Source organism: Grampus griseus (assembly GCF_964374135.1).
Source record: "Grampus griseus genome assembly, chromosome: 9".
Taxonomy (NCBI): domain Eukaryota; kingdom Metazoa; phylum Chordata; class Mammalia; order Artiodactyla; family Delphinidae; genus Grampus; species Grampus griseus.
In genome coordinates this window covers 90,046,338-90,072,182 of record NC_139003.1, presented here as the reverse complement: position 1 = coordinate 90,072,182, position 25,845 = coordinate 90,046,338, and the positions used below count along the sequence as shown (strand labels likewise).

The following is a 25,845-nucleotide window of genomic DNA, read 5'->3' as shown; positions in this document are numbered from 1 at the left end:
AAAATCACAATATAGTGAGTCCATTAGTGTAAAAACCAGGAATGTTGAAAAGATAAAGTGTGGTTGTCATGCCTGGATTATGACTACATGAGAGTAAAGATCAGAACCCTGGGCCTTTGGTTCCTAGAACAGTTTAAAGCCCTAAGATACTCTCATTTACATTAAAACATCCCACATTACTTTCAGGGATTTGTGTTTTCATTACAATATGGAAAATACAGAGAAGTGTTTAAGAACACAGGTTCTAGAGTCCAACTACCTGGCTTCAAATCCTGGCTTCACATCATACTATCAGTGAGACCTTGCTATCCTCAGAGCCACCATTTCTCACTGGTAAAATGGTGGTGGTCGTGCTAACCGCCTGACAGTGTTTTGTGGAGATCAAGGATGAGAACTGATGAGAAGGCCAGGCGTATAGAAAGCACTCAGCATGTTAGCTGTTGTCATCAGCCTCAACATCAGAGGTCAGCAAACTACAGTCTGCCCGCAAATCCTACCCACAGCCTGTTTTTGTAAATGAAGTTTCACCAGGAGACCACCACCTCACCTATTTATTTATGTGGTGTCTGTGGCTACTGTCACTCTACAGTGGCAGCACTGAGTAGTTGTGACAGCAATGTGATGGCAGGTAAGCCTAAAACATTTATTCTCTGGCCTTGTGTAGAATGACTTTGTCAACTCCTGCTCTATACAGTGAGGTGAACTTAGTTGTTTCATCATATTGGATTCATATGGGTGGTCAAAATTAATACATAACATTTGGGGAACTTCACAGAGGGTCTTTATATTATCTCACTTAATCTCCACAGATTATCATCATCAGTTTACAGATAAGGAAACACAATCTAAGAGACTTAATGGATTTGCTCAAGGCCATACCCAGACAGTAAAGGGAGAAGCCAGCATTCAAACCCATGTCTGCAAACTTAAGCCTCAGTGCTCTGTAGCTATTATATGTATATCTATGACGCGACATCTGCAAGTTTGAGAAAATCAGCATAGGGGCACTTTTGCTTTCTTCTGCCTGTCTTGGGTGACAGCTGACAGATTTTCAGTTCTTTCAGTGGGCACCTTCTTCCAGATTAGGAATGAGAACAAATTCCTTACTCTTTATTTATTTTATTTATTTATTTTTTTGCGGTACGTGGGCCTCTCACTGCTGTGGCCCGTTGCAGAGCACAGGCTCTGGACGTGCAGGCTCAGCGGCCATGGCTCATGGGCCTAGCCGCTCCACGGCATGTGGGATCTTCCCGGACCGGGACACGAACCCGTGTCCCCTGCATCGGCAGGTGGACTCTCAACCACTGCGCCACCGGGGAAGCCCAATTCCTTACTCTTTACTTCCCTGTTAAGTGCAAATTCAAGGGAGAGGATGTTGAATTTTTGTATTGATGATTGAGACCAAGACAGTCTAGTCAAATTGGGGAATGATTATCTCGATAACCCATGTATAATTTCATTTGTTTTCACAAAATTTATCTTACCTCAATTTGTGTTGATGTAGATTCCTCAAAGAACATCAAGAAGTATTATCAGAGCTCTATCTGCTGAAAAGAAAACTAATGAAACTACTTCCATCATAGATAACTGAAAAAAACAGAAATGACTTACTTACCATCTTAGATACACTAACCTCAAAAGAAAACTTGTCATTGGAGAAATTAAAGCAGATCCAGATACCAGATATTCAAACATTGCATGAAAAGGTAAATATTCATGACAGTATAGTCAAAGTGTTTGTGGTTTCTACTTGATATACAGACCTCTTCGATTGTATTTCCCTGTCTTACATTTTATTTTTTAATTTATATTTTATAAGTGTAGAAAGTATCTATAAATAATATATATTTAATCTAAAAATAATATAAATATTTATATTTTATTTTTTATTTCTTAAGTCAAAGTTTGAGAAAAATCAAAGAGTAAAGATTGTGGCTTGATTTTATTATCTTATGCTATTTACTTTTTCTCAACCGGTACAGATTATGGACATTTACTCCTCCTGCCTCATAAGTAAAAGGTACTTTTTATTTTTAAAAAATAATGAAATTAACATGGAAATGCTAGACATGTGACTATTTCCCCCAAAACTATAAGTGTAAAAGCAACATTGATTGGCCCAAATGCTGATAACAAATAAGTTAGATATTTATTCAGTTAACTAGGAAATACTTAATCACTCATATCCATGTACTAAGTGTGAACAGCTATTGAAGAAACACATATGAATAGAGCAGTGCCTTGCCTTGGTGAGCCTGGAGGATGTTAGAAAAAGCTCTGCCAACAAGTTGCTTTTTCTTTTTAATTTTTAAAAAATTTTTGCCTGCATTGGGTGTTCACTGTTGCATGCAGGCCTCCTCTAGTCGTGGCGAGCAGGGGCTACTCTTCTTTGCAGTGCATGGGCTTCTCATTGCATGGCTTCTCTTGTTGCAGAGCTCGGGCTCTAGGCGCACGGGCTTCAGTAGTTGTGGCACGCGGGCGTCAGTAGTTGTGGCTCGCGGGCTCTAGAGCACAGGCTCAGTAGTTGTGGCACGCGGGCTTAGTTGCTCCGCAGCATGTGGGATCTTCCCGGACCAGGGATCGAACCTGTGTCCCCTGCACTGTTGACAGATGGATTCTTAACCACTGCACCACCAGGGAAGCCCCAACAAGTTGCTTTTTAGCATAGATACTTTCTCCTGTCAGGTGTATGGAGGAGGGAACACGCCCTGTGTGCTCTTGTCCTGTGGTGGCCCGAGCTGTCCCGGCTCCTGACCCTCTCGAGGAACACCCTCCACAAAGCTCAGGAAGCAGAGTTCGTGATTCGCAATTTGAACAGCCAAGTTCAAGGGTTGAAAAATCAGGTAAACGATGTCTTCTCATGCTTTATTTGTAAAATTAGTAGCAATTAAAAAAGCAAACTATTTGGAATTTTTTAAATTTCCATTTAACTCCTAAGTGATAAGGGTAGATTCTAGATGTTAGATGTTCTTGTGCCTGACAATATAGAATAAAAATATAGATGTGGATATGAATGGTGATTTAGAAGTAGCTGTGAATATTGATATATTTTCTCATATATTTTCTCATATATATGTATAGTGTGTATGTGTGTATATGGTGAGAAAGAAGAGAAAAACGTCAAAGTATATGTTTGTAGGACATATACAGACTTGTGTGGATAGGTTCCCTTTATAGCAAACACTGCATAGAAATGTGTAAACTCCTAGCCTTGAAGGTTTCAAACTATAGAGCTGTCAAAGTAAAGAATGTTTTTCATAAATTCAAGGGTGTGTTTGAAATTCTACTAAATAGACAAATTTTGATGTTAGAGTTTAATATTAGAAAATATTTTAAGGGGAATATACTCTTAATGCCTTGAACTCTTTCCTATGTTGATAGATATGATAAAGTTGCTTTAATATTTAAGTACCCGATAATGGAATCTCTAATAATTTTAAATGGTTTCATTTACTTTTCTGGTCATATTAATAAATGAGTATAATTTTTAATTACCTATCTTTCTTTAGGGTTTTTTGGTGAATACATTATATTTATTTGGAAAGGATGAATACAATTTTAGGTGTTTTGTGAATACATTGTGTTCAGCTTAAAAACAAGATGATGATGTGCTCCCTAGTTTGCTTTTTTTTTTTGGACGTATACATAGAGCCTTTGATGAAGAAAAAAGAGCTGAATTTTTTACCAATATAAGGTAAATATTATATCAGTTAGCATTGTTGTTTTCAAGCAAGAGAAACCAACCCCTCACCAAAAAGGAAGACATCTGAGTCTCAGAAGTGAGAGGAGAATAGAGAGCCAGCCTTGGGAATGGCGTGAGAACCACAGCGATGAGACACACTCCTGCGCATGCGCACGCGCAGAGCACCAGTTTGCTCCGTGAGCCTCGCCTCCATGCATCCGAACCCCGGCTGGTACTACGTGCTTGCTCCACAGGCTCCGGATCCAAGTTCCAGAGCAAGTCTCTGATTAAGTTAGAGAACATCCCCACACATCCTAAATGTTGAAAAATTTTTTTCACATAGTCATAGTTCTATATTGCCACCTAGTTTTTCACTTGTATGTTATTCTTCATTGCTTTAACAAATATTCATTGAGTACCTACTGCGTGCTGGACATGTATCTAGATGCTGGGAATACAGCAGTGAACAAACGCAAATCCTGGTCCTGCATCCCTGTGGTTAAAACAATCCTTAATGGTTTAATGTAATTTTAAACAACTATATTGCCCCTTCTCAAAAACCAGAAATCTCACACCATTTAAATAAGACCCGTGTTAAGCTATTACTTTTAAAAGATAATCCCTGAAGTGTATAATAGCAGAATCTGGCTTAATCAGCACATAAATGGAGAACTGGAAAAGAATGGGGGTTGTCATGTTGATAAAATGATGTGCTATTTTCCTCTTGATTAGAAGGGGGAAACATGCCAGAAGAGATTATGAGAGAATTCTCAGGAGTCATGACAGAGGATGGATTGCAGAGAGATGTTTTAAGAGTGAAGTAATTTAGCAATCTCTTTCTTTCTGAATATGGCATCGACTAATGTACACTGAGATTTCATGTGTATAATTTGGTGCTTCCTGTCCAGAGTATTTATTTCTGGAATTCTCATCTTCTATGCCTTCTTACTCACTGCTTCTCCCTTTTATTTTTTTATTGAAATATAATTGACATAGAATGTTGTATTCGTTTTAGGTATACAACATAATGATTTGATATATGTATGTATTGCAAAATGATTAGCACAATAAATTTAGTTAACATTCATCACCACACATAGTTACATTTTGTTTCCTGTGATGAGAAGTTTTAAGATCTTTCTTGGCAACGGTTATCCATTTTAAAGTTTAAAAAGTTCTAGAGAATTACGGAACAACTCCAAAAAATTAAATTACATATTTTTAATCATGTAAATATTTCTTTTTGTTTCATCATTTGCCAGTGACTACCATTAAATCCTCCACAAAATCTGTGTTGCTTAAATTAGGCTGCCTATTTTTGTGGGGAAATAAAGTGAGATTTTCTTTTTTCCTTAACTATGTTTGATCCTAATTAGCCCTGCTTCTGTCACAGTTAATTTATTAAATACAGCTCAACTTGCAGATGATATTGTCCTATTTCTCTTTGTTTTTTCTCTTTCTCTCATTTGTTGGAATTTCAAGAAAAAGTCTGTGACCTATCTCAAAGCACACAGTTAAGAATTTGCACTTCTAGGTTGTAAACATTTTAGTTCTATCATTCCTCCACCAAGTGTACACAGTATCTGGAATTTATCTTTGTAGCCTTCTCTGAGTTCAAACTCGTTTATTAAAAGGAAGAATGCTTTGTTTTTACTCTCAAAGAAAGTACATTATCTGAATCAGAAGAATGTTTAAAAGAGTATTTTAACTTATATTAAACTTATTATTTAAACTTAATATTTTAACTTATATTAAAGAATATGTTCTCAACTTACTAAACATAATGATCACTGTAAGTAATTTCTGTGACATTTGTTGATATGATAGAATGCTAACATGTCATTAAAACAGAATTTGTGTTTTCGATTTGTATCAGGAAAAGTCATTAGTCCTACACCAATAATTGTTTTCAAATAACAATTTTGATCACTAATAATGTTTTTAGAGATAAGTTCACATTATTAAGAAAACATGGTCATGAAAACAGATAATATCAACTTTTAAAAGAGTCCTTTAACATGAATCTATTGTTTAATTATGTAGACTTCTGTTATATTTTTAGTGACCTCTATTTGGTCCAGCTAAGTAAGGAAACATCACAGAATGTGCCTAATTGTTATGTTTGCTTCATTGTTGTTTTTTTCTTATTCCAGATCAAAAATATAAGTAAACTGGCAGAAGTCTCCAAAAACAATGCCTTACAGCTAAGTGAGAAACTGAGGAATATGAAAAACCAAAGTGAATCTGAAGAAGAAAAAATGAATCTTTTAATCAAGAAACTGAAAATGTTCTTGTTAGGTAATTTTTTTTTTAATATTAGGACTGGGGCTTCCCTGGTGGCGCAGTGGTTGTGAGTCTGCCTGCCGATGCAGGGGACACGGGTTCATGCCCCGGTCCGGGAAGATCCCACATGCCGCGGAGCGGCTAGGCCCGTGAGCCATGGCCGCTGAGCCTGCGCGTCTGGAGCCTGTGCTCCGCAGCGGGAATGGCCACAACAGTGAGAGGCCCGCATACTGCACAAAAAAAAAAAAAAAAAAAATTAGGACTAGTTTCTGTCCCTCCCACACTCTTCCTCCTCTTCTCTCTCCCCATCCTCCTCCTTTTTCTTCCTTTTTTAATTTATACTCAAACATCACAACCAACTCCATATTACGTTAAGTGGAAATGACATGGCTAAATCAGAATCATGATATACTCCTTGATTTTAAATTTCTTCATGGAAACAATTCCAAAATATTAACTGTGTATCAAAAATAATATGGCTCTCTGTATAAGATTAGTTTAGTAATACATCCTAGAATTTAGTTAGAATTCCAAAGAAGTGAACTTGGTCTTTAAAGTTATTTTTTTTTAAACAAGGAAAATCTAACATGAAGACTCTGTCAGATTCCACAACTTTCTCTGCTGACAGAGTGTGTGAGATCAAAGTACGCCAGCTGTTTGTTAGTGTATCAAATACTGTAGTGAGGTGGCATCTAAAATATTGGTTATTTTAGATAAATATTATTGACTGTTTTCCAAGACTCATGTTGGCTTTCTGTGACTGACCAAAGGGGGAACTATTGGATTCATTATTATTATGAATTATTATTATAATTATGAACTTAGTGTCCTTCATTGTGCCTTATTTTCGGAGAGGTTTGTTTTAAACTCCAGAGAACTATTAGTTAAAGATAAAAATCAAATAGTACAGCTGGAAATTGACGGGAAATCTCGCTCTCGGTAAATAATGTCGTTTGGGTACAACACTACGTGGAATTGATCTGAGGAGGCTTTCTTTCCTATAGCCATCTTCCAAATTCAATAATTTAATATTCTCCACATGAATTAATAGACAGTAGAGATGTCGGTTACAATCTTTGCAATCACTTTATTAAACCTGTTTATTTATAAGAGACCCCTGTGGCCAAGTATTCTTTCCATCTCACTGTTTCTAGAAATTGTATTAGCAGCTTTAGTCCTGATTTTCAAAATTAGAAAAGAATAGAGAGTAAAAATGATCAGTAAAAATGACCAAAATAAGCAGTAAAAATGATTGGGTGTGGGATCAGTCAACTGGGCATTTTGTTTGTTCAAAAGCAAGTTTTCAGTGAGCGAGCTAGACGGACTGATATTAACTAGACACAGATCCAGGAACTGTATGAGGAACACGGTAGCTCTTTCTGCAGATACAAGTCAATTCAGACGCCAAAACTAAGATGAAATCAGAGCTGCCACAGCGTCCTCAGTTCCAGCAACGGTCACAGAGCCTACTCCTATACTAGTTCTCATTGCTACTAAATAAGTTTCTAATAAAAATGTCACTTTAATTAGCCTAAGGAATTAGGGGAAAAAAACTCAGATTATTACAATAAAAATTAGTCTAGACATCAAGAAAAATCCTATTCCATAAGAAGAACTTTCCTGGTCAGGGTCCAAGACTCTTGGTCACCAGGAAGCAGTGCCCTTCACCCACCCAGTTCTTTGTTTTTCTTGGGTATAAAGCCCAAATAAAATGATCATTACATTTATGGTGGCCACACTATTCAGGTCTTCTTTTACCATCTTAATATTTTCCTTACGGTCTGAATTCCTTATTAACAGAGTTATGTGTCACTTCTCCTGAAAGTGAATTTATAATCACTTGAATATGAATTTTTAATCTCATAATAAATGCCAAGAAATGTTTCATGACTGAATACGGGGTTAAATTCAATTCACTTTTTATTAGAACTTTTTTTTTTAACAAAAGTTACTATTTCTAGAAAGAGCCAACTCCGTGATTCTGTTTAAAATATGGTGTTAATTTATTCATGAAAAATTCTCATCACATTTTTTTCAAAAACATTATAGGAAGTAAAGTATTCCTTTTGGGACTTCCCTGGCGGTCCAGTGGTTAGGACTCTGTGCTTTCACTGCCAGGGCCTGGGTTCAATCCCTGGTCGGGGAGCTAAGATCCCACAAGCCGCAGGGTGTGGCCAAAAAAAAAGAAAGTTAAATATTCCTTTTATATATTAAACAAGAATAGCTAAGGCAGAAATGAGTGCAAAGAAGATGTATACTGGGGTCATGTCACTCAAATACTAACAGCTATCCAGGCCTCCCATTGTCCTTTTTTTTTTTTTTTTTAATATTTATTTACTTATTTATTTAGCTGTGCCGGGTTTTAGTTGTGGCATGCATGCGGAATCTAGTTTCCTGACCAGGGATCAAACCGCGGCCTCCTGCATTGGGAGCGTGGAGTCTTAACCACCGAACCACCAGGGAAGTCCCCACATTGTCTCTTGAATGAAGTCCAGTTTCCTTAGCCTCACATATAGGGGCATGTGTGATCTGCTCCCAGCCTTCCTGAACTTCCACTCCTTTTTTTTTTTTTTTTTTAACTTTTTTAGACACTTTTTTGCTTTTTTAGTTACTTTTTTAGACCCCCCCCGCCCCCCACTGGCCAGCCGGGAGTGATCCACACACTGTTACCTGTTCCACCCTGAGCTTGTCCTCGGCGGAGAATGCCCTTACCCCTCTTCTCACTGCACGTCTCCACAAATGTAATCTGTGCGGGCCTCCAAGACCCGCACAGGTTTAAATGCTGTCTTGAAGTTCTTCCTGAAGTATTTTCTCCTGCCTCTGAACCCCACATCATTCTGGCTTATGTTTATCACTTCTGTTCTTAAGGGATCAGTAATCATCTAAAGTGACTCATAATTCCCCACTTGGTGGTGAACCCCTTGAGGATCAGATCTGTGTCTGATTCATCTCTAACTTCCCCCGTGGCACTCAGCATCTGTGCCTCGATAAGGAGCCAGAGAGAGACAAAGAGCTATTACCCCACATACCAAGAGTCCATCTTACGCACTTTAGTTCTCAAAGGGGGCCAATTTTATTCTTCTGAAAAGCAGGACATAGATGTATTTAAAGGTTTCTTCGCCCCCGCCCCCGTCCCCGGGCTGCACTTGGCGGCATGCGGGCTCCTAGTTCCCCAATCAGAGATCGAACCCATGACCCCTGCCGGGGAAGCACAGAGTGCCAACCACTGGACCACCAGGGAGTTCCCTAAAAGTTTCTTTATAATACGTTAATCATACTGTAAATTACTCTGTTTTGTTGCATCCCCTTCTCAAAATAGGCCCTTGAGCAGTAGCATCAGTTATAATTACCCAATTATGCTGGTGAGCAAAAACTGTGAGCCTTTTTAATGTCATGGAGGATTAGAGAAGAGTTTTGTTGAGTCCAAACCCAGTGCTTCCCCATTGTCTCATTCATGGTATTTGAATCTCTTTTTTCTTTTCTTTTCTTTTTTTTATTGTGGTACGCGGGCCTCTCACTGTTGCGGCCTCTCCCGTTGCGGAGTACAGGCTCCGGACGTGCAGGCTCAGCGGCCATGGCTCACGGGCCCAGCCACTCCACGGCATGTGGGATCTTCCAGGACCGGGGCACGAACCCGCGTTCCCTGCATTGGCAGGCGGACTCTCAACCACTGCGCCACCAGGGAAGACCGAATCTCTTTTTTTAAATTGAAGTATAGTTGATTTATAATGTTGTTAATTTCTGCTATATAGCAAAGTGATTCAGTTATACATGTGTACATTCTTTTTTGTATTTTCCATTATGGTTTATCACAGGGTATTGAAGATAGTTCCCTGTGCTATACAGTAGGACCTTGTTGTTTATCCATCCTATATATGATAGTTTGCCATTGTGTTTGAATCTTAATGACATCTAAACATTTTAATTGCTTTTGAATCTGTACTTATAGTAAGCAATTCTTGTGAGGACATTTTGTAGCACACGCAGTATTCCAAATCTGTCATTTTTCGTTTTTCCAACAAGCATTGAATGAATTCAGCTTTACATGAACAGCATTTCTTTCAGAGAGAAGGGAAAATTGAGGATGAAGAAGCATCTGTGAGACATATACAATAATCCCTGTATTCTAGGGACACATCATCAAATGCAAATTAACTTAGAATTCATTGTGGTGATATTTACAAGGTAGAATGATAAGGAGACACAATTACCTAAAACCCATCTTCTTATTTAGGAGGATAACACGCCTCCAGAGGACATAGAGAGGGTTGCAAATCGTGTACTTGACATCCACCTACCAGTAACATCGCAAAATCTGACCCATGAATTTGACAAAATACGGAAACTTTTGCAACTCTGTGAGGACTACAGGACAGAGGAGAACAGGCTACATAAAGCAGCAGATGGAGCCCGAAAGGTTTTGGTGAAGGCAAAAGCAGCAGATGGAGCCCGAAAGGTTTTGGTGAAGGCAAAAGCAGCTGAGTAAGTACAGTATTAATATTCTCCTCCTTGTCTTAACAGGCCATCTGCCAAAAGGCCATCTGAAAAATATTTGCCTAAGGAGCTATAACGTTCAAATGAAATGACCCTCTGATAGTTCATTGCCCAAAATGAGGGCTAAGCTGTCTGTGGAGGTGCCCCAGAAAGCTGGGAAGCTGGGAGGCATTGTGCAGAGATGCTGGTTTCCCGTTTTCCTTAGTCTCTGAATGCCCTTCCAGTGTCTGTTACCTCCTTATACCAATATACACCAATAAATGCCATGTATTAATTATATGCCAATATCTTAACAAGTGCTGGGACTGTCTGTGTATTCTTCCTTTCTTGCATACCTATTTATTTATTTATTTATTTATTTATTTTTTTCCTATTTATTTTTTTAAAAATCTTTATTGGAGTATAATTGCTTTACAGTGGTGTGTTAGTTTCTGCTGTATTACAGAGTGAATCAGCTATACATATATGTGTATCCCCATACCTCCTCCCTCTTGTGTCTCCCTCCCACCCCTTTAGGTGGTCACAAAGCACCGAGATGATCTCCCTGTGCCATGCGGCTGCTTCCCACTAGCTATCTATTTTACATTTAGTAGTGTATATATGTCCATGCCACTCTCTCACTTCGTCCCAGCTTACCCTTCCCCCTCCCCGTGTCCTCAAGTCCATTCTCTACGTCTTGCATACCTATTTTTGTTTCTTTCTGTATTTACTACAATATCAGTACTCCGAAAATCTAGATTAAAGAAAGTATATCATATTAAAAATATGACGGTGAGACAGAGAAGAAATGAACACGAGTGCCCCAGGAGTAATACAGGAGTAGAATGATACATACGGTACACAAAGTCAACAGCTCTTGCTTCCTTTTGCCCTTGTCGACTTAGCCAAGCAAAGAGGAAAAGCCACCTTGATGTTTTTATGATCATGGGGTGCTGTGAGTCCAGGTCATAGGGTCAGTGGATGATGGTACCATCATCAACACCCATCAGCATTTTGGACCCCCAGAAGCAGAGTTGATACCTGAGCTGCCTTCACTGTCTCATCATCCACCTCTACAAGTGAAGTGCATCAGACTCCACTGAAAGCCCAGCCCCTCCTGGTTTTAATATTTCAAACTAGGAAGATTAAGCAACTGGACACAATCATGCAGCAATTAAAAATGATGTTGACGAAGGATTTTTAGTAACATGCAGAGATTCTTACAGTGTAATGTTAATGCTTGTAAAAAGAGCACAGGGATATCAGCTCGGTGCTTTGTGACTGCCTGGAGGGGTGGGATAGGGAGGGTGGGAGGGAGAGAGACGCAAGAGGGAAGAGATATGGGAACATATGTATATGTATAACTGATTCACTTTGTTATAAAGCAGAAACTAACACACCATTGTAAAGCAATTATACCCCAATAAAGATGTTAAAAGAAATCTTCATTAAAAAAAAGAATATAACAGATTATATGTAGAAGGGGATCTCAATCATGAAAAGAAAAAAACTGGTAGGACAAAAATGCTAGCATGTGCCAATATCTTAACAGGTGGTAGGATTACTGGTAAATTTTCCCTCCCTGATATTTTTTTCTTCTTTCTTCTTTTATTGGGGTACTTTCTAAATTTACTATAATGAGCAGTACATTGAAAATCTAAAGGAAAAAAAGAATTCAGTAAAAAGATATGGGGGAGGGGGGAGTTATGAGAAGGAAAGCCTCCAGAACCCTCACTGTAATTGTAGAGAAAAAAAAGTATAGAAAGGGAGAGCAATATACCGTATGATTCCAACTATAGGACATTCTGGAAAAGGCAAAACTATGGAGACACAGTAAAAATAAGATCAGGGGTTGAGGGGAAGGATGAATAGGCAAGCACAGGAATTTTAAGACAGTGGAAATACTCAGTTTGATACTATAATGATAAATACATGTCATTATATGTTTGTCCAGACCCATAGAATGGACAACACCAAGAGTGAGCCTTAAAGTAAACTGGACTTTGGGTGTTTACGATGTGTCAGTATAGGTTCATCGTTTGTAACAAATGGGCCCTCTGGTGCAGGATGTTGATAATTGGGCAGGTTATGCATGTGTGAGGGCAGGGAGTGTGTGGGAAATCCCTGTACCTTCCTCTCAATTGTGCTGTGAACTTAAACTGCTCTTAAAAAAAAAAAGTTTTGTGTTTTTTTTTTTTTTCTTTTCAATGGAGAGAAAGATTATCACTGGAAGGGGAGAGGCTGGGTTGGATGGGGAAGGGGTTTTGCCATTTAGCTATTTTTGCTCTCACACAAGCATTTCTAATGATGCCTCTGCTAAGATCTAGTTCCCTGACTTTGTACGTTCTTGCAAAGGTGCCTCTGAGCCCACAGACCTAAGTATCTGGTGAATGTTGACTTGAGGTGTGCTCACTTCTGTAAAATAGACTACCACCTGGAAAGCTTGTGATGGTAACCTCTGACTGGGCCCCTGGGCAGCTGGAATGTCAGCGAAGCTTAAATAAACCTGAATAAACACAGCCTGAAAACGCAGGGCCTTTCGTTCTCTTCTGCTCCCTCTGGAGCCTCTTGACTACCCCGCCCCCTACTCCAATCAGGATTTCAAGAGCGTTACTTACTTAAGTTTGAGAAATCAGAGAACTGGAATTGGCCGAAGATAGTTTTTTCTGTTCCAAGCTTGGCAGTTTTATCCCCCAAACCTCTCTGCTTATGACAAGTTAAGAAGAAACGAGACCTGTATCCTTGATTTCCATATCTGGCAAAATCTGTACCTGTGCATGCATATGTATGTGCTTTTACTGGCATCTAAATGTACCTATGTCTCAAGAGGAAGACTGCAGCACTTTGCCTTGCTTAAGAGTGATTTCAATTGACTTTATGAATAATTCAGTAAAGTTTTTGTTGAGTCGAATGAACTCTCAAGGTGAAATAAATGAATAATTGTATATTTATCTAATCTGATATGTTAGTATCTTAGACAAGCAACAGATGTTCTATTAAATCTCGACAAAATGTTGAATAAGTTGCAACAAGTTCAAATCACTCAAGTACGGGCAGATTCTACCATCACACAGCTGACCGCCCAGACGACAAAAATAAAAAAGAACGCACTGCAGGTATTTCTCTATCTTCCTTGAAACTAACCTGAAATAGACTGAGTGTGAAGACAGCACAGTTTTTATATCTCATCTTACCTGTCTGATGGAATTATTATGATGATAAATAAGATTATGATAGTATTATGCGTTTAATTAACGTTCTACAGAGTTATCCCGGCATTATTTCATCTCACTGTTGACCAAGCCTGCGGGACAAAGCAGGTGTTGTTACCATCAGCTTGTAGATGAAGAAACTAAGACTCGCGGCGGTTAAGTCACTTACCTAACGTCTCGCAGCTAATTAATGGTAGATGTGAGGCCAGTATTTATCCCTTCTGATACCAGGGAAAGTAACGGACTTCTGAGAGCTCACCAACCAAAGAAATTAAGTTAATTGTTGCCAGATTTTTATAACAAAATATACGTGAAATCTCATCAGCGTATCCTAAGACTGAAAGACTATCTTACCTGAAAGAAAGGGTTCCATCCACTGTTTGGCAGGAATAAAGCCACGGTTTAACCCAGGGGATGGATCGAGAAGAGGAAGCCTGGCAGCTGGAGGACAGAACAGGACCTAGACTGAGAGTCTGTGATGTATCTCTCTCCAGCACATCCTCTTCCCAGCAGATTGCAAGCTTCTCAGTCTCTGTTCTTCCCCTGAGTCTTAGATATCTAAGTACATGCATCCTGAAAAGAAAAGCAGAAGGCACCAGCACAGGAAGTCATGTACCTGGAAATAAAAAGCTCAGATATGAAGAGGTTGCATATATACAGGAGCAAAAAATAAAGACGGTCTCCAGGTTTTCCCCTTCTAGGCATCTACTCTAGAACAGGGGTTGGCAAAATACAGCCCAAGGGCCACAGGGACCCACCAACTGTTGCATCCAAAGTCACACCATTTTATTGGAATTCAGCCACATATTGTCCATGGATGCTTTTGCACTACAATGGCACAGAGTTGAATAGTTGCAACAGAGATTTTATGGACCACAAAGTGTAAAATATTTACTAGCAGCCCCTTTACAGAAAAAGCTTCAAGATTCCTGCTCTAGAAAAACTCCCACCTATGCCCAAGGGCCTAGGAAGGGGCTTCGATTTCTAACAGCATGGTGGACCAGTATATCAAGGAGCCATCTAGTAGGAAAAAACCTGAAAAGGTTAGATGTTTTAACAATTTGTTAAATGCATAGCTGCATTGGTAAAAAATGGAGGAAATCTTCAGAGGCCAATAATGACCGGAAAACATGATCCAGACAGATAATGAAGCATGAACCTGATGGCAGGCGGAGGGTAGCTGTCAGTCCCTGGTGTATTAAAGCTGTTGGTTTCCCTGGCTGCCATGAGTAATAGAAAATGAAACCCATGCAAGGAGGGGATGAGACCCCCGCATAGAGAGGAGACCCCAAAAGGCAAACCCTCAAGGAAATGTTAAACTATTTCAGAGAGAGGAAGAGGCTGTAAAGATATTAGCCTGTGCATGGAGGGGGAGAGTCTTCACTAAGAATTATTAACAAGCTGGCTCTCAGGTGAGATGAGGCCAGAATTCGTACTACCTGTGTGGCCCTGGTAAACCAAGCTGAAAATGTCATTTAAAGTGCTCCTGGGTTGTCAGGGCCCTCAGATGCCTGACAGAGGCAATAAGAAATCCTTTCCAAAGGAATGTACCTTAAAACCAAGCCTCAAAGGATTCCCTTAAAACACACAATAAAGAAACAAATTGCCTTAAGCAAGAGGCCATCAGTAACAGTAAACAGAGTCAGAATGCAGGAGACTTTGGGTATTACCTTTATTGGATATCCAGTACAAAATAAGAATGTTTATTACGCTTAAGAAAAATCAAAGAAGGCATGAAAGTTTGACCAAAGAACAAGAGATAACAAATGACCTGTCAGACTTCTAGACGTGACAAGTATAGTCGCCAAAATAAGAAACAAGTATAAGGTGTTCGTTATTGTTTATAAGGGAGAAAAAAATTAGAAGCCACCCGCATCCATCGGAAAATAGAAGAATAAATTTTTGTATATTCAAACAATGGAACACTTTCAATTGGTAAAAGTGAGTAAAGAATTTAAAAAATAAAGGATAAAAAAAGAATAAAAAGAGTTATGCAAATTAACTTAGGTGACCTGTACCAGAATAATTTTGAATTAAAAAATTCAAGCTGCAGAAATACACAGGATGATGTATTTGCATAAAGTTTAAAAGTAGAAAATACTGTATATTGTTAGAAATACCAAATACGATAGAGTTCAAAGCATGTAGAAGTATATGGAATGAGAAATATTAGATTCAGAGTAGTGGTGACCTTTGCGGGGGAGGGGGTGATGATGGTGGTACACCCAGGGTCTTGGCTCACTGGCAATACTTATTCTTAAGCCAGCTGGTGGGCACACGGATACGTGCCACATCTTCTCCTAGAACCTCTTGTCTGTCTGAAGTATTTTTTTATAACATTTTTTTAAGGAACAGAAAAAGCAAAGGAATGATCTCCTTTCCCTTCACACCTAGCTTGTCTTCAGAGGGCTCATTACATCATGTATTTTCTTGTTTGTTGTTTAGAAAGACTGTCTCCTTCCTGGTCTTTCAATCAACAACAGGCTGAAAATCAGGCCCGGGAGACTGAGCTGGCTTTAGCAAAGCAACAGTCAGCGCTGGAGGGTGGACTTGCCGGGCTGCAGACCAAGTTGCAAAGGAACGAGGCTGTCCGTGTGGGAGCTCAGGCTGAATCGGCCCAGCGCCAGGCTGGGGGCCTTGAGGAGGTCGCTGGTCCTACCCCTGCCACTAAGAACAGACAACCGTGCTTCTTTGAAGGATAATCCCTTCACCCCAGATTTTTGTGCCATTGGTCAGCATTTCCTTTAGTGCTGGCCCATGCTCAGCAGTGCATGTTTGTAGGGACCCCGCTGGGCATGGAGATGCTTCTGTAAGTGGAGTGCTGTCTCCAAAGAAGACAGGTTTTTGGCCAGATTACGTTAGAGTGTTTAGCCCCATCTACGCATCCCGTATTACTAGTGACATGTTAGGCAAATTTTTCCTGAACTTCCAACCATTCACAATTTATGTCATGGGTCTATACTGTATGTATTCAGATCTGCCCACATATACAATACAATCTGATTGATCCCTTTACTCTAATTAAATCACAAAACAAAGAAGTGAAAGTCATCTACCAAAGAGAATAGATCAAGTTACAAAAATCAGAGTGAGTTCATGAAACAGTTGTGGAAAATGGCCTGTTCATTTCGGTTGCTGAAAGAAGCTATCAACTCATTTTCTTAGCAGGAAATCTTTGGTTGGTCACATTAATATAGCAGCTTAAGCAAAAGAAAGAGGTTGAAGTGTTCTTGTAACTGGTGTATTCTCTTGCTCTTAATTCCTAACGTGCTGGGTACATTTTCCACTGACTTGGGAGTTGAGGGCATTTTCTATGGAACAGAGGTTGAGAAAGGTGATTCCTGCCCACCCTCTACCACTTCCATAGTGCATTCCTGGGTCTGGTGGTTATTCATCTATGTAACGTTCCAAGTTGTCAACCACCCAGGCTGACCCTGAAGATTTCCCTTCTAAACGCGAGGAGCCCTTCATACCCTCCTGCCTCCCTGCCTCCCTTCCTTCCTCATGCCCCTTTCACCTTTGTGCCAACCAAATACTGTGTCCTTGCTGCTTCTGAACCTTCACCACTCTCTCTGACCTTCACCTTGCACTTGCAGCTGTTCGACCCAACTGAACCAAACGTTTGTCACGGGCAGAACTGGCTCAGTTCTGTCCTCTATTATCTCTGACCTTAACATAGTTCAGGACAAATCATTGCCTTAACGTGAAAAAAGCCTTGATATTTTGTAACAGAAACATTTTATTTGTGACTAACTAAACCTGAGCATTTTTTCAACCTGAAAAAAATGACCCAAACCATGCAAATAAAAGCCCTGTTGGAAATATCAGAGTGACTCAAGCGTCACTGACTGGATGATGGTCGCCGCTTATCCCTTTTATGAACATTATCAGGCAAACATCACGCACGTGTGCATGCTTTATAAATATTTTCTGATGACGGGAGTGTTGCTTTGTTACAGGAGCTTGTTGAGCTACAGTGTCAATAAGCTATTCTTCAGCATAAGACAAGCGCGCCAGGACTGACAAAGGAAACCTTAGGGAAAGTGAAACAGCTAAGAGATGCAGCAAACTGGCTGCAGATACAGAGGACAAGATAAGAAGAATAACAGGTATCTATTCTTTAGACGTTCCCAGCTTTACTGAGGTATAATTGACAAATAGAATTGTATGTATTTAAAGTGTACCCCGTGATGATTTGATGGACGTGTACATTGTGAAATGACTACCACAGTTAACACGTCCACCACCTCACATGTTTACTTTTTGTGTGTATGTGGTGAGAATGCTTCAGATCTACCCACATATACAATACAATCTGATTGATCCCCAGAACCCATTCATCTTATAACTGGAAGTCTGTACTCTGACCAACATCTCCCCCCATTTCCCCATCCCCCAACCCCTGGCAACCACCATTCTACTCATTCTATGAGTTCAACTTTTTTTTTTTTTAGATTCCATATATAAGTGATATCATACAGATTTGTCTTTCTCTGGCTTACTTTCATTTAGCGTAATGTCCTCTAGGTTCGTTCATGTTGTTGCAAATGGCAGGATTTCCTTGTTTGTAATGATGAATTATATTTATACATACATGTGTATATATCTGATGTGTGTATATATGCCTCTCACACTTTCCTTATCCAGTCATCCACTGACAGACGCTCAGGTTGTTTCCACGTCTTGGCTCTTGTGAATAGTGCTGCAGTGAACACAGGAGTACAGATATCTCTTTGAGATAACAGATTTGGTTTTCTCATATATATACACAAGTCCGGGATTCCTGGACCATGTGGTAGTTCTCTCTATCCTTTTACCCACTCCTGCAGTTGGACAATAACATCGTAATACTCCACCTTTCTGGTAGAACATATACCAATTTCAATTTATCGTTGACACAGTTTAACCACTTCTGAGTCCACCGAGGAGAGAGAAGTAGGAGGTGGGTTTGTGACTGTAAGGGAATATGCCTCGTGCCTGATTTTATGTCAACAAGTACTGATGAGCTCTGTCTGCATTAATTGGAACACACTGAGATTGCCTATGGTCACTTTGAAATGCCCTTGTCCTAACTTGGTACTTCTCAACCAGGGGTGATTTTATCCCCTCCCCTGGGGATAAAAATGTCTGAATACATTTCTGCGTGTCACAGCTAGTGGTGCAACTAACATTCTAGTGGACGGAGGCCAGGGATGTTGCTAAATGTCCTGTAACGCACAGGACATCCCCCTGATAATGAACAATTATTCTGCCCAAAGTATCAATGGTGCCGAGGTTGGAAAACCCCGTCCTAAGCTGTGCTGCTCATTTTCTCCGCTCCTGCAAGTTACTTTTTTGGAGTTACGATCTAGACTCTAGGGTGCTAAGTCATTTATCATGGGTCTGTAGGTAGCAATCCAGAAAGGAAACATACTCTTGAAAAAAATGGAAATTTTGATGCACTAAAAGTGTAGCAAACATAGAACACATGCAATCAGAAAGGTAATCAGTGTTTTTTTCCGCAGCTGATACTCATGATTGTTCTGGGCAATCATCATGTCCTGAACCACCTCTAAATCATCAAGAAATATTGAATGATAAGTGGTCTAGTTTTACTTCTAGTTTTATTTATTGTCTCCCACAACTTTAAAATTAACCATATTCATTTCGAATATAAGTAACTCTCAAAATGCTAAAATAACCCAGGGACTTCCCTGGCAGTCCAGGAGTTAAGACTCTGCACTCCCAATGCAGAGGGCACGGGTTCGATCCCTGGTAGGGGAAGTAAGATCCCACATGCCGCAGGACGGGGCCAAAAAAAAACAACTCTCACTTACAAATGCTACTTTATTATAAAATGAGTCATTGGCCCTACAACTATTTATATCATTGTTATGAAATGAAAAAAATGAGAACGCAACATTAGTGTGGGCCAAAGTCAGGAAAAATACATACCAAACTGTTACCATTAGATATCTGTGGGGGCAAGGGGGGTGAAGAGGAAAACACTACTTTTTACATTTACAGAATTGTTGTAAAAAGTAGTGAGTTTTTTTCACTTTCAGTATTTTCTTAATAATTTAAAGAGGGAAATACTAGGAAAGATTCAAAAAGACAAATGTTGTTTTTACCTTGCACTCCATAGGCGATACCATGAAAAATCAGTTTCTATTATTCCCAGACCTTGGTCCTTCCTGTGAGAACAAAAACACCAGGAGGACCTTTTCTGTCTTATATTTTATGTCAGGGTCTGCATTGTTGCCACTTTTCCCCATAGACTAAAACTTTCACAGTTCTTAAAATTAGGTTGGAAGAGAAGTTTGAGTCAGGCGACTTCTCAGGTCAAAACTAATGCATTCTAGTACTTTTTTTTTCTTCTCACCATAAGGCTGTTTTCACAACTCAACAAGATAGGAAACTAAGACAGTGGTTTGGCCATCTTCCCAACTCTGCCACTTAAGAAGAGGCTGAACCACAAGGTCTGTGGTTAGGAAGAGATGCCCATGGGATTCCAGAAAGGAGCCCTGACTTAACCTGACGAGATCAAAGCGGAGAGAGTGGGGAGTGGGCCCCAGTCTGCAGCCAGGGTCCCTCCGTGGAGCTTTGTGTCAGTCAGCATCCCAGCAAGAAACAAAAAGCACACTTGGATGTAATTCTGGATTGTGTGTTTATAAGCGGAGTTGTCTCACTTATCTATCTACTGCATCACAAACTGTTCCCCCAATGTAATGGCTTAGAACAACAAGCGTGCATTGTGTGTGGGGGGGTTGTCCGGGTGGTGCAGGTCTCTCCTGGGCTGTTACTCAAGCAGCCGCATTGTCTGCCAGGGCCCAGGCTTGGCAGAGTTGCTGGGCCTCTCTCCACAGGGTCTTTCATTCCAGGCTGCTTTAGAGCCTGGTGGTTACAGGGTTCCGTAAGAATGGGCAGAAGGCGCGAGGCTCTTGATTGAGGTCCAGCAACATCATTTCTTCCACTTTCTATTGGTCAAAACAACTTGCAAAGCTGGACCTGGTTTGGGGAGAGAGGGTAAATAGACTCTATTTCTTGGTGGAAGGAACTAGAAAAAAAAAAAATAACACAGGAATTAAGGGAATCAACCAAGGGTTTGGAGGCCCTGGGTGACCAGCAGAGAAGCCATTAGCATCCCTGGACCTGAATGAGCCATGGGAAGGAGGAGTGTGCGTGCTGGGAAGCAGCACTGTGAGTACGAGGACAGAAGGGAGGAGGCCACCCTGCAGGAGCTGGACTTGAGAGAGGGCAGGACTGCCAGAACCCTGCTGCTCACCAAGGGTGCATTCTGCTCACTCTTGCCACCCTCTGATCACTTCTCAGAACTGGCCAGTGGCCAAGTGTGAACGAAAGCCTGAGATCAAGGGAGCCAGGTGATGTCATCTGTGGAGGCTGCCTTTCTCTCCAGGACACAGAGCAGGATGGGTCAGGGATCTGGTGGGGCAAATGGAAAGTATCCAGCACGATCTTGTTAAGTTCCTTGGTAGAAACCCAAGGATCTATTTTTCTTTTCGTACAAATACCCTTCCAATGCTGACTCCCCTGTTCAATCCCAGATAGCCCGTATTTGAAAGTTTCTGGTGATAGAATGCTCACCACCTTCCAAAGCAGCTCCTTAGTCTTTGAACTGCTGTGACTACTAGAAAGTTCTCTGTATTCAGACAAAAATCCTCCTTCATGGAGCTTTCACCTGCTGTGTTCTATTCTGTGTCCTCAGGATGACCAAAAACACATTTACTCTGCTTTTCTGGCCACAAATACTTGAAAATAGCTATAGCACACACCCTGAATCTTCTTTCTCTGTATGAAATGTAAACATAAAAGTTAATTCAACTTTTGTTCACAAGACAATTTCATATTTCTCCAGCAATCTAGCTTGTTCCTCTAAACACATGCTACATGCTATTCTGACAGTTATTCCAAACCAACTGAGTATCCAGGTGTGATATGACCGAGTGAAGTGGAACATTTACCTTCCTTCCTTTAGAAGTTCCACTTCAACCTAAGGTCAGTTTCTTTTCTAAAGACCACTTCACACTGTTAACTATAGCTCTCTGTGCCTCTTCTATCCACTACTCTATGGGCTCCTGGTTAGGGTTTACTATAATTCTCAGGTATTTGTTGGATGAAGAATGGATAAATGAGTGGATGGATGCATGGATAGACACATGGATGTATGCATGGATGGATTCATGGATAAATGCATGGATGGATTCATAGACAGATGCATGGTTGGATAAGAGTGAAAAGCATCACTTTGCTTTTACTGTTCAGGGACTTCCATATCAGCAGAGAAGAATGAAGAAATGAACGTGTCTTTTAAAAAAGTGTCTTCAGTCTATTTCCTGTAAGATTGGGAAGCCCTAAAGTGATGGACACTTACAGGATAGAAAGCCCAGAGATAAACCCATGCACATATGGTCGCCTTATCTTTGACAAAGGAGGCAAGACTATACAGTGGAGAAAAGATGGCCTCTTCAATAAGTGGTGCTGGGAAAACTGGACAGGTACGTGTAAAAGTATGAAATGAGAACACTCCCTAACACCATACACAAAAATAAACTCAAAGTGGATTAAAGATCTAAATGTAAGGCCAGACACTATCAAACTCTTAGAGGAAAACAGGCAGAACACTCTATGACATAAATCACAGCAAGATCCTTTTTGATCCACCTCCTAGAGAAATGGAAATAAAAACAAAAATAAACAAATGGGACCTAATGAAACTTCAGAGCTTTTGCACAGCAAAGGAAACCATAAACAAGACCAAAAGACAACTCTCAGAATGGGAGAAAATATTTGCAAATGAAGCAACTGACAAAGGATTAATCTCCAAGATTTACAAGCAGCTCATGCAGCTCAATAACAAAATAACAAACAACCCAATCCAGAAATGGGCAGAAGACCTAAATAGACATTTCTCCAAAGAAGATATACAGATTGCCAACAAACACATGAAAGAATGCTCAACATCATTAATCATTAGAGAAATGCAAATCAAAACTACAATGAGATATCACCTCACACCGGTCAGAATGGCCATCATCAAAAAATCTAGAAACAATAAATGCTGGAGGGGTTGTGGAGGAAAGGGAACACTCTTGCACTGTCGGTGGGAATGTAAATTGATACAGCCACTATGGAGAACAGTATGGAGGTTCCTTAAAAAACTAAAACTAGAACTACCATATGACCCAGCAATCCCACTACTGGGCATATACCCTGAGAAAACCATAATTCAAAAAGACTCATGTACCAAAATGTTCATTGCAGCTCTATTTACAATAGCCAGGACATGGAAGCAACCTAAGTGTCCATCATCGGATGAATGGATAAAGAAGATGTGGCACATATATACAATGGAATATTATTCAGCCATAAAAAGAAACAAAATTGAGATATTTGTAGTGAGGTGGATGGACCCAGAGACTGTCATAGAGTGAAGTAAGTCAGAAAAAGTAAAACAAATACCGTATGCTAACACATATATATGGAATCTAAGGAAAAAAATGGTCATAAAAAACCTAGGGGCAAGACAGGAATAAAGACACAGACCTACTAGAGAATGGACTCGAGGATATGGGGAGGAGGAAGGGTAAGCTGTGACAAAGTGAGAGAATGGCATGGACATATATACACTACCAAACGTAAAATAGATAGCTAGTGGGAAGCAGCCACATGGCACAGGGAGATGAGCTTGGTGCTTTGTGACCACCTAGAGGGGTGGGATAGGGAGGGTGGGAGGGAGGGAGATGCAAGAGGGAAGAGATATGGGAACATATGTGTATGTATAACTGATTCACTTTGTTATAAAGCAGAAACTAACACACCATTGTAAAGCAATTATACTCCAATAAAGATGTTAAAAAAAAGTGAATATAGGAAGAACAAATCTTTGAAAATACAGCACTTCACCAAATCCAATCAAGGCTTGTCCTCTGTCTTTTCATTTCTAATGAATTCTAACTAGCTTTAGACAAAAATATCAATTTGCTGATTTAGGTGAAAACCTTGAGAAATCTGGTGAAAATAAGTGCTTTATCCATTGAATCAAAACAGAAAACTAAATATGTCCTTAATTGACATATAAATCCCTGTGTTTGGTATAACATGGGTATCCAGGAGGAATCTATCAAATAGATATCATTTACTCCACTTCTTTTAAATTAATTTTTATTGGAGTACAGTTGATTTACAATGTTATGTTAGTTTCTGCTGTATAGCAAAGTGAATCAGTTACACATATACATATACCATTCTTTTGTAGATTCTTTTCCCTTGTAAGTCATTACAAAGTATTGAGTAGAGTTTCCTGTGCTATACAGTAGGTCCTTATTAGTTATCTATTTTATACCTAGTAGTGTGTGTATGTCCATCCCAATCTCCCAGTGTATCCCTTCTCCCCTTCCCCCCTTGGTAACCGTAAGTTTGTTTTCCACATCGGTGACTCTATTTCTGTTTTGTAAATAAGTTCATTTGTACCATTTTTTAGTTCCACATATAAGCAATGTCATATGTTATTTGTCTTTCTCTGTCTGACTTACTTGACTCAGCATGACAATCTCTAGGTCCATCCACGTTGCTGCAAATGGCATTATTTTGTTCTTTTTATGGCTGAATAATATTCCATTATATATATGTACCACATCTTCTTTATCCATTCATCCATCCATTGACATTTAGGTTGCTTCCATGTCCTGGCTATTGTAAATAGTGCTGCAATGAATATTGGGGTACATGTATCTTTTCAAGTTATGGTTTTCTCTGGATATATGCCTGGGAGTGGAATTGCTGGATCATATGGTAGCTCTGTTTTTAATTTGTATGGACACACAGAAGACCCCAAATAGCCAAAGCTATCTTGAGAAAGAGAAATGGAGCTGGAGGAATCAGGTTCCCTGACTTCAGACTATACTATAAAGCTACAGTAATCAAAACAATATGGTACTGGTACAAAACCAGAAATATAGATCAGTGGAACAGGATAGAAACTCCAGAGATAAACCCACGCACCTATGGTCACCTAATTTGTGGCAAAGTTGGCAAGAATATACAATGGAGAAAAGAGACTCTCTTCAATAAGTGGTGCTGGGAAAACTGGACAGCTACATGTAAAAGAATGAAATTAGAACATTCTCTAACACTATACACAAAAATAAACTCAAAATGGATTAAAGACCTAAATGTAAGACTGAATACTATAAAACTCTTAGAGGAAAACATAGGCAGAACACTCTGACATAAATCGCAGCAGGATCTCTTTTGATCCACCTCCTAGAGTAATGAAAATAAAAATAAACAAATGGGACCTAATTAAACATTTACTCCATTTTCTTCTTTAAGATTTAGAAACAAAGATCCAAGCTTTGAATCTAAGTAGACAAGAAAAAGCTGATCAGCTGAAACAGTTGGAAGATCAAGTCATTGCCATTAAAAAAGAAATTATTGAGCAAGAAAATAAATATGCTACCTGCTACAGTTAGGCGGAGTTAAAGTGCAAAATCACCTGTGCCTTCGTTTCTGGCTTCTCATGAGCAAACCTGAGGTGCAGTGCTGAAGTTGGGACGCACAGATGGTCAGCCTCTTCTGCCTCCATCCCTGAGCCCTCTCCTTGCCCAGTGTAGCTGGGGAGTGAAGCTTGGCTAAGGCAATGCCACTTTATATGGAATAGAAAGGGAGTAGTAAAGGGATCATCTCTGGTTTCGGAAACCTTTCCTTTTGCCTTCCTTTCCTTTCATAGCCTAAATGTGACATACAATAGATATAGACATATGTACATATAACAAGTACAAATCTACAAATAAGTATGTATTCAAACTCATTTCAGTCCAGTGAACCTAAGTGTTAAATAAGTTGCTAGCAGCTGGGGTGGGGGGAGTAGGGAGTTCTCATCAATGGGAGTAAAGTTTCAGTTAAGCAAGATGAGTAAGTTCTAGAGATCTGCCTTACGTTATACATATAGTCAATGCTAATGTATTGTACACTTAAGCGTTGAGTGTAAATCTCATTAAATGTTCTTACCACAATAAAATAAATTTAAACAAATTTAAATAAATCAATATTTCTAATACTAGGATGGCATAAATATGGATGGGATATACTAGACTGTTCTGTAGTTTCTATCTGGATTTGCTTTGTCTGTAAAACTCTTATTCTGTTCTGAATAAAATGCATACAGTTCAAAATATAACTCATTTTTACACCCAC

The 25,845-nt window shown here is 39.6% G+C and overlaps 1 protein-coding gene across 1 annotated transcript in view; it reads left to right on the top strand.

Moving 5' to 3' along the window:
• LAMB4 (laminin subunit beta 4) overlaps positions 1-25,121 on the top strand; it is a gene marked incomplete at both ends in the record, with an annotated part of 112,238 nt that extends 87,117 nt beyond the window's left edge. Inside the window, 13 exon segments of the mRNA XM_082661717.1 lie at positions 1,505-1,541; positions 1,543-1,584; positions 1,586-1,706; positions 2,686-2,746; positions 2,749-2,843; positions 5,836-5,979; positions 10,200-10,447; positions 13,416-13,554; positions 16,134-16,295; positions 17,610-17,633; positions 17,637-17,712; positions 17,715-17,759; positions 24,982-25,121. Coding sequence (XP_082517843.1) covers positions 1,505-1,541; positions 1,543-1,584; positions 1,586-1,706; positions 2,686-2,746; positions 2,749-2,843; positions 5,836-5,979; positions 10,200-10,447; positions 13,416-13,554; positions 16,134-16,295; positions 17,610-17,633; positions 17,637-17,712; positions 17,715-17,759; positions 24,982-25,121 — 1,334 coding nt within the window.
• Between the last annotated feature and the right edge of the window lie 724 nt (positions 25,122-25,845).